This window comes from Babylonia areolata, chromosome 9, assembly GCF_041734735.1.
Source record: "Babylonia areolata isolate BAREFJ2019XMU chromosome 9, ASM4173473v1, whole genome shotgun sequence".
NCBI classification, from domain to species: Eukaryota; Metazoa; Mollusca; class Gastropoda; order Neogastropoda; family Buccinidae; genus Babylonia; species Babylonia areolata.
Window position 1 is genome coordinate 28,736,043 of NC_134884.1, and position 15,706 is coordinate 28,751,748.

Genomic DNA, 15,706 nt, shown 5'->3' on the forward strand with positions numbered 1-15,706 from the left:
ACGTACTGTACTGATCTATGCATCATTTTATACACACACACACACACACATACACACACACACACACACACCCCTACCAACCCTTTGAACAAACTTAAGAAAATAAATAAACTGACATCTTCCTATTTCCTTTAGTATGACAAAGTCATAAAAACATAAATGCATTGATTATCCAACAGCAATAATAAAAATCCAAGTGCATACACACACATAAAAAAACAAAAAGTGACTCAACGACAAGATTAAGAGAGATACAGCCAAGACAGATAGAATCACAAAATAGATATAAAATAATAATGACAGTAATAATAATAATAAACAACAGTACCACATGTACATATGTTGTTTAACAAACCAGACAGGTACAAGACTGTTCACCAATCAAAATCTGTTTCACACACACACACACACACACACACACACAAACAGCCCCCTCCCCACACCCACACACCCACTCTCAGCAAAAAGAAAACGCACAGAAAACAGCAACCAGCCAAGAAAAGCCACAACACCACCACACCACTACCAACACCAACACATCAGACACACAGCACCCCCCTCCCAGCCAGAAAAAGGGCCGGGGCGATGACGATGACGACACACACAGTCGACGACGTGTGATGATGTCAAGTCCACAGCTGCTCATCTGGAGAAAGCGGAGGAGGAGGAGGAGGAGGGAGGGCGGGAGAGAGGGAGGGAGAGGCCCGGCGGGGTGCAGACGACAGGCAGCTCTCTCCTCCCCTGGAGGCACGTTGAAGGCTGGAGACGGAGGGAGAGAGAGAGGAGGACCCAGTCCCACCCGCCCACTGACTCGATGCACAGCACAGGCACCTGGAGGGGGGAGGAGGGGGGGGGAGGTGAGTGGAGAGGAAGAAGAATCCCCCCCAACCCAACCCACTCACCCACCAACCCACCCACCATGCCTAGGACAACAAGTTGTGGGAGAAGCCTCTTCACCATGCGTCCGTGTAGCGCACGTCAAACTCCTGCAAAGCTGGCAGCTTTTCCTGCAAAGAGACAGTAATATACTGCACACATATATATATATATATATATATATATATAGAGAGAGAGAGAGAGAGAGAGAGAGAGTCCTTATTGTGGCAGTAAGTTGATCAACAATAACATCAGATTCATTACGCGTCCGAGCAGCACATATCAAACTCCTGCAAAGCTGGCAGTTTTTCCTGCAAAGTGAAAATAACAGACTGTACTTGTATACATATATGTAGTACTTATAGTGGCAGTAAGTTGATCAACAATCACATCAGGTCTTTCCCGCAACGTGACGATAAAATAATGCACTTATATATATTAGTACTTGTGGTGGCAGCAAGCTGATCAACAATAACAGGTCGTTTTTTAGCACCTGGCAGGAAGACTGGAACCGTATCAGTTATGCTGACCTTTCTTCAGGATGACAAGGAAAGGTCAGCCACACATGCTGTCCATCAGCAATTGTGTTACAAAAATTAGAAGTAATATAAGTACTATTCATAATGTCGAGATCTCGCTCCCCCTGGCTACACTACCACCTCCTTCCCTCGTGTTACAACAACTTGCGGGGGAGGAATCGCCTTCGTTGTGTCAGACAGGCTGCTCCCACACACAACGTACACATCTGCCTTTCCCTTCAACCATGCCTCATTCGAACTGGCCCAGCTTTCACTGTCGCTGCCACATTCCCACCTCAACGTGTTCTGCCTCTACCGTCCGCCACCAAACAAGAAAAATAAACTCTCTGATACGATGTTCATAGAACAGTTTCCGGACTTCTTAGAATACGCTAATAGTTTACCAGGCTCTCTACTTATTGTTGGTGACTTTAATTTTCATTTTGATTCACCCCCATAGTTTTATACCTCTAAATTACTTGAAATTGTCAGTTTGTTCAATCTTAATCAGTCTGTAACCGAGCCTACACACAATCGTGGTCACATCATTGATTGGGTGTTGCACAGAAATGAGGACTGCCTCTGAAGTCTACCACCATCGATCACACTCTGTCCTCCAACCATCACAGTGTAACGTGTCATCTGAACCTCACCAAACCTCCCACGCCCCGTGTGTATAGGGAGGTGCGCACACTGACTGCAATTGACTTAGACTTATTTAAAGCTGACCTGCTGACTAATATCCCTTTTGAGCCAACTGCTGACCAGCTATCCACTGTCCTACGCGCTGCACTCGACAGGCACGCCCCGTCGACTCGGCGCCTGATCTCCAATCGTCCCCCGTCGCCTTGGTACAACACCGTTGGACCAGAGCTGTTAGAGGCCAAGCGGGAGAGAAGAAGAGCTGAGAGGCACTGGCGCGCCACTAGTTTGACCATCAGTAGGGACATTTTTCAGACAGCCAGGAATAATGTAACAAACATTGTTGACAGGGCAAAGTCAAAGTTCTACTCTTCTAAAATACTTGCATGCACCACAGCCAAACAGCTTTTCAACGCTACGAACAATCTACTAGGTAAAATGAAAAACACTCCTCTCCCTACAACATTTTCGGCGCAGGAACTCCCTCAAAAGTTTTCAGACTTCTTCACCGGCAAAATATCATGCATTCGTGAGAAGCTTGACTCTGTTGTGTCTCCTTCTTCACCCGTTCAAGAACGCGTGTACAGTGGTCCTGTTTTACATTGTTTCCAACCGATTACTGAAGATTTTGTGAAGAAAGTGTGTCTGAGCGCTTGTCCGAAATCCTGTGAGCTTGACCCTGTCCCGTCTTCTTTGTTGGTTGAAGGTATTGATGTTCTACTGCCACATATTACCCATGTCATCAACTCTTCCTTGCTGTCTGGTTGTTTCCCTGAAAGCTTCAAGTCTGCTATTGTACGTCCACTCATCAAGAAACCATCTTTGGATCATAATTGTTTGAAAAATTATCGACCTGTCTCTAATCTGTCATTTTTATCAAAACTGCTAGAAAAGATCATATTGTCTCAGCTCTTAGCTCATCTGGAGCAGAATGGCTTACTTAATTCCCACCAGTCAGCTTATAGACGTGGTCATAGTTGCGAAACAGCCCTTCTTAGAATAGTGAATGATTTGCTTTCGGGATTTGATGAGGATAAGATATCTGTTCTCGCTCTCTTAGATTTGTCAGCAGCTTTTGACACTATCGACCACTCTATCCTCTTGAACAGACTTAAAACTTCCTTTGGTATTCGTGACACTGCACTAGCATGGATCACGTCTTACCTGTCAGATTGTACACAGAAAGTGTGTGTAAATGGTACATACTCTAGAGTATCTGCCTTGAAATATGGTGTCCCACAAGGGTCCGTCCTAGGTCCTGTTCTTTTCGTGCTGTATGCGGCTCCTGTGTCGGATGTCATCAGTCATCATGCGATGTCGCATGAGAGCTTTGCTGATGACACACAACTTTATCAGTCGGCTTCCATAGCTGAATTTGATGCACTGGTGACTCAAACACAGGAGTGCATTGCTGGCCTAAAGGACTGGATGACTCTCAACAAGCTGCAATTAAATGATGATAAGACTGAATTGATGATAACCTGTCCAAAGAAGTTTCGTCAACATCCTTCCTTTCCTGACTCTGTTCTGATCAATAGCACACCTGTTTCACTTTCTCCCTCTGTTCGCAGTCTTGGTGTAATCCTGGACCAGTCTCTTTCCTTCCAACAGCACATTTCGAATATCTGTAAAGTTGCCTATTTGGAACTGCGTAGAATCAGCTCAACACCCACTACACCACACAACACCCCAAACACCTCCAACTCCCAGATCTCAGCAAGACGGATAACAGCAACCACCATTTGAACCGCAACACCACCACACCACTTAGACAACCCAACAATTTCAGAACAAACGCTGCCAGACGGCATTGCAGAGACACTAAATTGACCACGTGTTATTCATCCACAGCTCCCCACTGGTTGGCCTGTAGATCGAAGGGGGACGGATAAGGAAGAGCCCCTCTGACCGGTCTTTTCCCCTGCAGTCAACGGAAGCTGGCCAAGACGGAGGGAGAGAAGTCTATACCCCAGTCCGCCACCCGCCCTCTAAACTCGACCTCCAGGACCTGAGGGGGAAGGGAGGACTATGGAAGAAAAATCTTCCTTCAAATCCCCCAAACCACCGTGGAAACAAGTCCCTGAGAACCTCCTCATTCCCCTGTATCCCTGCAACTTTGAAATCTCTTTTTCCTCAAAAGACAGTAATTCCCTCAAATATAATATTAATTGAGGGAGGCAGAAATAGAGAGATAAGAAGAGGTATTTGTGGCGTAGTGATTATGATATAGTTCGAGCAGCCATAAGTTGCGTAGTTTAGTCGCAAAGTGATAGATAACATGTATTGTTACATAATGTAGTACATGTGGAGTAGTTGATCCAATCCTAGTGTGTGTCCCTGCGACGTGCGTATAATGTTGTATAGTGTTGTACTTTTGGTGAGCAGTATGCAAAAATAATAGAATGTTTTTTAGCATCAGAGACTAGTACATTATGCGTTTTTGTAAAGGAACTAGAGCAAAATTTCCTCAGAATTGTGTTACAAAAATTAGAAGTAATAAAGTACTATTCATAATAGTAAATTTTACAATATGAAATCTCACCACAGATGTTTAGTAAAAAAAAATATAAAAAAATAAAATAATAAAATAAAAAAAAGCTGTTTGACTTAACTTGTTAAGTTTTACTTGCACAATATCTGGAATTCCAGAAAAAATCCAGAAATAAAATAATGCACAAATACAAATAGATGAAATGAAGAAGAAATGTGAAATGTTAAATGTTAAAAAATGCTCAATCCTGTCTCACGGCAGTTTGATTTGAATCAGCTAGTCACACACACACCCATACACACACACACACACACACACACACACACACACACACACACACACACACACACACACACACACACACACACACACACACACACACACACACACACACACACACACACAGAGAGGCACTGACCTTGAGACCCTCAAAGGTGAGGGCAGACAGACTGGTGCTGTTGAGATTCAGTTTCCTTAGGTTCTTCAGGGCTGCACACAGTTTCAAGGTATCAAAACATGCGGACTGATTCATATGTGCTGCACCACATTTGCTGTAAAAAAAATATATATATATATATATATATATATATATATATATATATATATATATATATATATATAATGGTAACAATAATAATAGTAGCAGTAATGTAAAAATTAGGCAGGGGGGAAGGCAGATGCCTGATCTAATAAACCCAACACACTGATCAGGTCTTGAGAGCTGACTATTGGTTTGTGTAAAAAAATAATAAAAAATTTAAAAAAAAACAAAAAAACACATGTTTACAAGTGTGCATAAGTGTGAATATTATGTACGCACGAGTGTGCAAGTGCATGTGTGTATGTGTGTGTGTGTGTGTGTGTGTGTTTGTGTATGTGTGTGTGTTTATACTGATACATAGATATACATTCATGCAATCAAGATCATGAGCAGATTATGTGTCTGCATGCCTTCCCGTCATCATCAATCCTTCTTCTTCTCCCTTCACCCGATGAAAAGTCACGAGGCACCACACACACACAGGAGAACTGTTCACCAGATTCCTCCAGGTCTGTTGGGGATGTTTTGCATCAAACTCAAAGCCTGGGTTTCTGCAGAGATATCACAATTAATCACTGAAAAAGAGCAGAGAGGGGGGGTGGGGGTGGGGGGGGGGGAGAGAAAGGGCCACCACAGTAGTGATGTAATTTCTCTCATGGCTAAACTGTGGAGTTTGGCCAGCACAAGAACTGCAGCACCCCTAAAAATAACTGGCACCACAGGTCAAGGAATGTGAACGACCATTCTTTCTCACGCTGATAGCACCACTCTCTCGGCCTCTCTGCTCCTTTCCTTGCATGCAGTGACCACTCATGGCACTCCACCCTCACTGGTTTTTTGTTTTTTTGTTGTTGTTTTTTTGATGCCCCCATCATCTGCACCGTTTCAGTGGCATTACTCCCACGCCGCTCATTTTTTTTTTTCTCAAGGCCTGACTAAGCGCAGTTGGGTTACGCTGCTGGTCAGGCATCTGCTTGGCAGATGTGGTGTAGCGTATATGGATTTGTCCGAACGCAGTGACGCCTCCTTGAGCTACTGAAACTGAAACTGAAACTCATCTGTCACAGTCCCAGTGCCGAAAGTCAGCAGGAACCATCTTATGTTAGGTTGCCAAGAGGCCACAAACCAGAGGAGAGCCTGCACTGCTGCCGAGTCACTTCGGTGGTGTTCAGTAGTGCCTGTTCTGCTTTAACGTACTTTGGACACCATCTACTTTGCCCCCTACTGACGACAATAATGGCTTAGACGCAGAGCCAGACTGAGAAAGCGTCTCCCCCAGAGCGGAGACCGCCACCACGTCCCTCCAACAACAGTCCCCCATGAATCCACCGACACTGAAGACCTCGTCAAGATTCACCTCAAGTGTGGAAGTGGAGGGTTATCGAAACTGACGTCACCATGAGAGCAGGGCATGAAAGGCCACATAATTTGGGACTTTATATTGATGATGAAGGAAGAGGAGGAGGATGACGATGATGAACCCTCTTATTGTGTGTAGAACTTTCTGTATTGTAGCCTGTAGACGAATAGAATGAAGTGTCTAAAAGACAAAACAAGTGTTTTCTATGGATGTAATGAACGAATGTTACAACAAAAACAACAACAACATTATTATTATTATCACAACCACCATCACCACCACAACAATACAGCACTATGTAAGTCAGATTACCTGTGAGGCTGATGAGGCCTTTGTCAGTGACGGGCGTCTCACACAGGTTCAACACCTGCAACTTCTGCAGGTGCTCCGCTATCAGCTCCAACCCCGTGTCACCAAACTGGAACATGCATGTCACATGCCAGCACACACACACAAACGCACGCACAAGTGTGCATACACACACATACACACATGCAAATCAATAATTCTAAATGTATTTTTTTATAAAATGTACAGTAAAAAAACTATAAAAAAAAGTCCTCTGTGTGTGTGTGGTTGTGTGTGTGTGTGTGTGTGTGGTGTGTGTGTGCATGTGTGTGAGTGAGTGAGTGAGTGAGTGAGTGAGTGAGTGAGTGAGTGTGTGTGTGTGTGTGTGTGTGTGTGTGTGTGTGTGTGTGCGTGCACGCACGCGTGTGTGTGCATGTGCATGTGTGTGCGTGCATGCGTGTGTGTTTGTGTGCATGTGTTTGTTCATGTATGTGCACATGTGCATGCGTGCATGCATGCATTCATGTATGCATACAGGTGTGTACACGTACCTCTCAGTTAAAAACGAAAAATTACAAACACACATAAAGCATCCCTATTTATCAAAATCACATAAGTGTTGTATGATGTACAAAATGACTAAATACACAGCACTAAAAAAAACAACAAAAAAAACAAACAAACATGTACAATATAAAAACTTACCCGACTTCCAGACAAGAAAAAAAGACAGTAACTGACATATATCCACATGATATAGCAATGATCGCCCTTCCCTCATCTGCCATGATGGAGACGAGTTGCTTTTTTTTTTTTTTTTTTGGTTGTTTATTCTTCTTTCTCAGTTATTAAATTTTCAACAGTTTCAACCTTTTTATTTTTAATGCTGATCTTTATCAGTCAGTGCTGCTTGTGTAAACAGATAGCATTTTTATAATAAAAAAAAAAAAAATCAAAATTTTCGATTCTTTCCGACACATACATTTAGACACAAATATTATCTCTCCCTTTGCCTTTTCTATCTCAAACACATCCTGACAAACATGCACACTTATGATCACACACACACACAAACACAAATGACCTTCCCTTCTTTACCAAAAAAAAAACAACAACAAAACAACCCACCCCCTTCCCCACAACCTCTTTCATGAAACAAACACCCTCTCCCCTCCAAAAACCCCCACCATCCTCCCCAGGCCTAGTACTACACCCCTCCTCAAACCTCCTTCAATCCCACCCTGCCCCTCCTCCCCAACAACTTTCTGTCCTTGCCCCTATAGTACTCCCCCCCCCCCACCACCACACATCATACTTCCACACCACACCACACCACACCACACCACCTGTACCAAGTTCTTTCCTCCCCCACCTCGTATCCACCCCCCATCTCCCCCCAACTTCAACCCCAAAATCCTTCACTCCCACCCCACCACACCCATGCCGCCACTCTCCCTCACCCTACCTGTGTGGACCACAAGTCCCCCCCCCCCCTCAAACCTCATCAGCCCCCCCACCCTCCAGCCCTAATAACCCCATTACCTCCCCCCCCACCCCCCACCCTCCAGCCCTAATAACCCCATCACCCCCCACCCCCCCAACCCTACCACCCTCCAGCCCTAATAACCCCATCACCCCCCCCCCCCAAACCCTACCACCCTCCAGCCCTAATAACCGCATCACCCCCCCCCAACCCTACCACCCTCCAGCCCTAATAACCCCATCACCCCCCCAACCCTACCACCCTCCAGCCCTAATAACCCCATCACCCCCCCCCCAACCCTACCACCCTCCAGCCCTAATAACCCCGTCAGCCCCCCCAACCTACCACCCTCCAGCCCTAATAACCCCATCACCCCCCCAACCCTACCACCCTCCAGCCCTAATAACCCCATCACCCCCCCAATCCTACCACCCCCCCAGTCCTAATATTCCCCTAAAGCCCAACCCCCAACCACAGCCCTAATAACCCCGTCAGCCCCCAATCCCCCATCCCCAGTCCTAATACCATCCCCCTGCTCCCACCCTACCACCCCCCAGCCCTATTAACCCCCACCCCCACACCCCGCCCCCCACCGACCCCTCCAGGCCCCCATAATGTCACTCCCCAGTCATAATAACCCCCCAGACCCCACCCACCACCCCCAGTCCTGATATCACTCTCAAGCCACCCCAAAACCCCCAAACTACCACCCCCCAACTCCCAATAACTCCCTCAAGGCCCCGAAACCTCCCCCCCACCCAACCCTCCCCCCTCCTCATCCCCTCCCTCACCTGCGTGGACCAGAGGTTGAGGTAGCGGAGGGAGGGCAGCTTGATGAGGTCGTGGGCGCAGGCGGAGGTGACCTGGGTGAAGGCCAGACTGAGGCACTCCAGGTTGCCGAACGACCCCGAGCTGAGCATTTTGGCCAGGTCACTGTCGGTGGACTTGGACGGGAGGGTCAGCTTCCGTGGCCCCCCCTTCTGTTGCTGTGGGGGGAAGCACAGCAATATCATGATAGGCGCACTGTCGGTGACACCACTGTTTTTTGGATTAATTAAGCCACTAGCTCCTATCATATTTTAACAAATACTGGAACCCTGAACACAGCAATGTCATGACAGGCGCACTGTCGGTGACACCACTGTTTTTTGGATTAATTAAGCCACTAGCTCCTATCATATTTTAACAAATACTGGAACCCTGAACACAGCAATGTCATGATAGGCGCACTGTCGGTGACACCACTGTTTCTCGGATTAATTAAGCCACTACCTCCTATCATATTTTAACAACCACTGGAACCCTATCACAGCAATGTCATGACAGGCGCACTGTCAGTGACACCACTGTTTCTTGGATTAATTAAGCCACTAGCTCCTAGCATATTTTAACAAATACTGGAACCCTGAACACAGCGCTCTGTCGGTGACACAACTGTTTTTCGGATTAAGCTGTTAGGTCCAATCACCTTTTAACGACCACTGGAACCATGATCACAGCATTGTCATGATAGGCCCACTGTTGGTGACACCTTTTTCACATTCAGCCGCCACTATGTCTTTCACCTGCTCGGTTATCATCTCATCCTAATGATCAGCGCCCAGACCACCACTCAACAAGGTCTGGTGGAGGGGGGGAGAGAAAACGCTGGTGCGTGTGGGACAGTAGGAGCTGTGAGTGTGAGAGCACAACCCAGTTTCCGCAGTGCAATCTGGAGTGTGACAGTACTAACCAGTTCACACAGTATACCTGTGAGTGAAAGAGCACTAACCAGTTAATGCAGTGCCACCTGTGAGTGTAAGAGCACTAAACAGTTCACACAGTGCACCTGTGAGTGTGAGAGCACTAACCAGTTCATGCAGTGCACCTGTGAGTGTAAGAGCACTATACAGTTAACACAGTACACCTGTGAGTGTAAGAGCACTAACCAGTTCATGAAGTGCACCTGTTAGTGTAAGAGCACTAACCAGTTCAGGCAGTGCACCTGTTAGTTTAAGAGCACTAACCAGTTCACGCAGTGCAATGTGGTGTGTGGGATGGTAGTAGCTGTGAGTGTGAGAGCACTAACCAGTTTACGCAGTACAATCTGGTGTGAGGGACAGTAGCAGCTGTGAGTGTGAGAGCATTAACCAGTTTACGCAGTACATTCTGATGTGTGGGACAGGAGCAGTTATGAGTGCCTGGGCACTAACCAGTTCACGTAGAGCAATTTGGTATGTGGGACAGTAGTACCTGTGAGTGTGAGAGCACTAATCAGTTTATGCAGTGCAATCTGGCGCGTGGGACAGTATAAGCTGTGAGTGTGAGAGCACTGTGGCATGTGCGATGGTAGTAGCTGTGAGTGCAAGAGCACTAATCAGTTCACACAGTGCACCTGTGAGTGTAAGAGCACTAACCAGTTCACGCAGTGCAATCTGGCGGTCGCACAGCTGTGCGTACATGCGCTTGCCGTCGCCGGTGGTTTGCAGGGTGGTGATCATCTGCATCTTCATGTCCTGGCTCTCTATCACCTCCATCTCCAGCATGGCACACACCGTCTGGGGGCAGGAGGAGGAGGAGGGAGGAGGAAAATAGGAGCAAATAAATGAAAAATCAATGGGGAGGAGAGGGAAAATATGAGTAAATGAAGATAAATATTGGTGAGGAGAGAGAAAATACGAGTAAATGAATAATAACAAATCACTGGTGAGGAGAGGGGAAATATGAGTAAATACAAAACACACACACACAATCCCCCGCCCCCCTACACACACAAACCCTCACTCCCACACCCATAATCCCCCGCCCCCCAACATACACCTCCTCACTCCTATCCACCCCTACACACACCTCACTCCCCCACACACACCCACAATACCCCATAACACCCCTCCACACACACACCCACAATACCAATACCCCATAACACCCCTCCCGCCCCCTCCACACACACACATACAAACACCCTCACTCCCACTCTCCCCCCCCCCACCAACACACACAACAACCCCCCCAATCTCCCAAACACACATACAAACACCCTCACTCCCACCCTCCCCCACACACATACAAACCCCACCCACACATAAACACAACATCCACCCCCTTAACACTCACACACACACACACACACACACAAACACCTTCACTCCAACCCAACCCAACCTCCCCACACACACCCCACCCACACACAACACCAACCCCCCCCGTAACACCCCCACAAACCGCCTCCCGCCAACACACACACACAAACACCCTCACTCCAACCCTTCCCCACACACACCCACACACAAACACAACGCCCACCCCACTAACACCCACACACACACATACACACCAACCCACCCACCCATCCCAACACACACCCCGCTCACACACAAACACAACGCACACCCACCCACCCACACACACACACCCACCCCTAACCCACACACAAACACAACGCCCACCCCCCTAACACTCACCCACCCACACACAATCACCCCCCCCCACCCTCCCCCCACAGCCCCCTGACCTCCATGGCGGCCAAGTTATCCCTCAGAGCCAGCAGCATGACGGGGCCGGTCATCTTGGTCATTCCCTGCAGGAACTTCTTGCGCCGACAGCAGCAATGAATCAAAGTCTCCAGCTGTACAAATAATAATAATAATAATAATCATGATACATGTGTTTTACACAATGAACACAGTTGTCAACATGCACACACAAATGCATGTGTGTTCACACACACACAAATACACACGCACATACACACACATGTACGCATTCATACTGCATGTCTAATATCACTTGAAGTGAAAAGACTTTATATTAAAGGAGGAAGAAACACAATCCCCCCCCCCCCCCCGACCCCCTCCCACACACACACACATTCCCCCATACATATACAATTCACTCTCCACCCTCCTGATATGCACATGCACATAGACTGGGTCAACGTCTCCAGCTGTGTAAAACCAACACACGTCATCAACAATATAGTTGACACACATACACACACACACGCCACATATTTCTGACACACACATCCCTCTCCACACACTAATACACACACTACCTCCTCCCCACACACACACATTCACAGATTATCCACACAAATCCCTCCCAAACACACACACCCATTACCCCCTACACATGCACAAACCACCTCCATCCCTCAACAATCTATATCCAAACGAACTACCCCCATACAATACTCAAACACACACACATTAACTCCCCTACACACACACACACATTCCACACATACAAACAACACACACACATTACCCCCCCCCCACCCCCTCTCAACACACACAAACACAAATAATCCCCAAACACTCGTTACCCCCAAAACACACACCCTCCCCAGAACAAGCACATTACCCTAAGACACACACACATTACCCCTATATTCCTACCATCCAATCCTCACACAACAAACACATCCCGCCGCACACACAAACACACACACTACCCCCATAATCCTCCTCCCGCCACAAACACATCCATCTCCCCCTCCCCAACACACACACACTATCCCCAGAATCCACCTCCAATACAAACACATCCTCACACACACACACACACACACACACACACACACACACACACACACAAACACACACACACACTACCCCCATAATCCTTCTCCTGCCACAAACACATCCCCCCACACCCCTCCGAACACACACTACCCCCAGAATCCACCTCCCGCCACAAACACACACACACATACGCACACACAGAAACACACGCACACATACACACACATTATCCGCATAATCATCCTCCCACCACAAACACATCCCAACACACACACACACACACACGAAAAAAAAAAACAAAAAAAACAAACATCCAGCTGACCATGGTGCCCCAGAGCTGCCCATCGTCGTCACAGGCGATGCCCCCTGGGCAGTAGAGGTGAAACCATCCCTCCTTGCCCTCCCTGATACCCAGCAGGGTCTGGTGCACCTCACACGTCTTGTCCCCCGCCATCTGCTGCAGCACCCGCTTCATATTCCTGGGGCACACACACACACCATGGTCAACATCACACACATCATGGTCATCACACACACACATCGTGGTCATCACACACACACATCATGGTCATCACACACACACATCATGGTCATCACACACACATCATGGTCATCACATCACACACACATCATGGTCATCACACACACACATCGTGGTCATCACACACACACATCATGGTTAACATCACACACACACACATCATGGTCAACATCACACACAAACACATCATGGTCAACATGACACACACACATCATGGTTAACATCACACACATCATGGTCAACATCACACACACGTCATGGTCAACATCACACACACACACACACACACACACACGTCATGGTCAACATCACACACACGTCACAGTCAACATCACACACACATCATGGTCAACATCACACACACACACACACACACACACATCATGGTCAACATCACACACACACACACACACACACACATCATGGTCAACATCACATGCACACACACACACACACACACACACACACACACACATCATGGTCAACATCACATACACACACACATCATGGTCAACATCACACACACACACACACACACACAATGGTCAACATCACACACACACACACATCATGGTCAACATCACACACACGCACACAACATGGTCAACATCACACACACACACACAACATGATCAACATCACACATACACACGTCGTGGTCAACATCACACACACACATCATGGTCAACATCACACACACACACACACACACACGTCATGGTCAAAATCACACACACACACACACACACACACACACACATCATGGTCAACATCACACACACACACACGTCATTCGCACACACACTTCGTGGGCAACATCACACACACACACACACACACACACATGATCGTCAACACACACACACACATACACATCATGGTCAACAACACAGATACACAGACATCATCATCAACAACACACACGCAATCATCGTCAACAACACACACACACACACACACACAAACAGAGCATCAACAACACACTTGCGCACACAAGCATACATGGAAATCAGAAAAAAAAAAAAAAAATAAATACAGTCACATACGTGTATACGCACACACACACACACATACACACACTCTCTCCCTCTCTCTCTCTCCCTCTCTCACAAGCACAGGAGAAATGTATTTGTACTTACGACGTAAATACAACGTCTGCGATTGCACTGCAAGAACAAAAAGAAGGAATTCCTCAATACAGTTTTCAAAGGAAAAAACAGGCACTCCTCCCAGACTCACACAAAGAACACCACTAAGTCTCTACGGCAAAAAAAACAAAACAAAATATAAAAAAAACACAAAAAAACCCCCACCAATCAGCAAAGTATCCTACACACTCAACCTCATGTTAATCTTCTCAGCTGTATGTCGTTATTCAAATAAAGCACGAGTTATTCCTGTCCGTTTCTCAATGTGCCGAGTTCTGTTTTCATCAGTACCATATCCATCAGTAATATTCTTATCCACACTACTGCCATCTTGTGGTCAGCTGTACAATTTTCATAAGAATTATTTTTATTCTATCTGTACTATTTTCATTAGTGCTTTAAAAAAAACAAAACAACTAAAAACAAAAAAAAACCACTTCAAGACATTCACAATTGCAGGCATGTGCACGTCTCTCTCTCTCTCTCTCTCTCTCTCTCACACACACACACACACACACATGTATACACACATTCACAAACACACACACACACACACAGACACACACACACACGCACAATCACCCCCACAACACACATACACACACACACAAACACAATTACATGCGAACACCCCCACACAAACATCCAAACACAAATGACATACAAAAATCACACACACACATACACACACACACACAATCACATACACACACACAATCACCCCCACCACACAAACACACACACACACCCACACAAACACAGTCACACACGAACACCCCAACACAAACACCCCAATACAAATCACACACACACACACACACACACTGACACACTGACACACACACTGACACACACTGACACACACACACACACTGACACACACACACACTGACACACACACACACTTACTCATCAGGAAATGGAATGGGCTGAAGCAGACTCCCCAAAATGACCCTCCAGTCAGCAAACTTGGACCTGAGAGAAAGGAACGGTCAGTTACATGTACCCCACAAGTATCAGTTATTACTATCAGCAGCTCAAGGAGGCGTCACTGCGTTTGGACAAATCCATATATGCTACACCACATCTGCCAAGCAGATGCCTGACCAGCAGTGTAACCCAACGCGCTCAGTGAGACCTTTTTGGGGGGAAGGGGGGGTGGGGGAAGAAAAAGAAAAAAAAGAAAATAATAATAATAATAATAATAAATAGAAATAAAATAAAAAGACAATAAAGCGAACAATAACAGGCAACAACAACAACAGTAACCATGGCAAAAGGGCTCCTCTCAAATTTCACAAGCAGCTGCTTGT

At 46.6% G+C, this 15,706-nt stretch overlaps 1 protein-coding gene across 1 annotated transcript in view; it reads right to left on the reverse strand.

Annotated features, from left to right (window-relative positions):
• Positions 1-923: 923 nt before the first annotated feature.
• The window catches only part of LOC143285819 (C-Maf-inducing protein-like), a 71,801-nt gene continuing 57,018 nt past the window's right edge, over positions 924-15,706 (reverse strand). The window contains exons 11-19 of the mRNA XM_076593248.1: positions 15,303-15,368; positions 14,385-14,411; positions 13,027-13,183; positions 11,693-11,806; positions 10,596-10,736; positions 8,991-9,185; positions 6,741-6,846; positions 4,946-5,016; positions 924-1,007 (exon numbers count right to left, since the gene is read on the reverse strand). Of these exons, the coding sequence (XP_076449363.1) occupies positions 954-1,007; positions 4,946-5,016; positions 6,741-6,846; positions 8,991-9,185; positions 10,596-10,736; positions 11,693-11,806; positions 13,027-13,183; positions 14,385-14,411; positions 15,303-15,368 (931 nt within the window). The 3' untranslated portion in view covers positions 924-953. The remainder of the gene's footprint in view (positions 1,008-4,945; positions 5,017-6,740; positions 6,847-8,990; positions 9,186-10,595; positions 10,737-11,692; positions 11,807-13,026; positions 13,184-14,384; positions 14,412-15,302; positions 15,369-15,706) is intronic.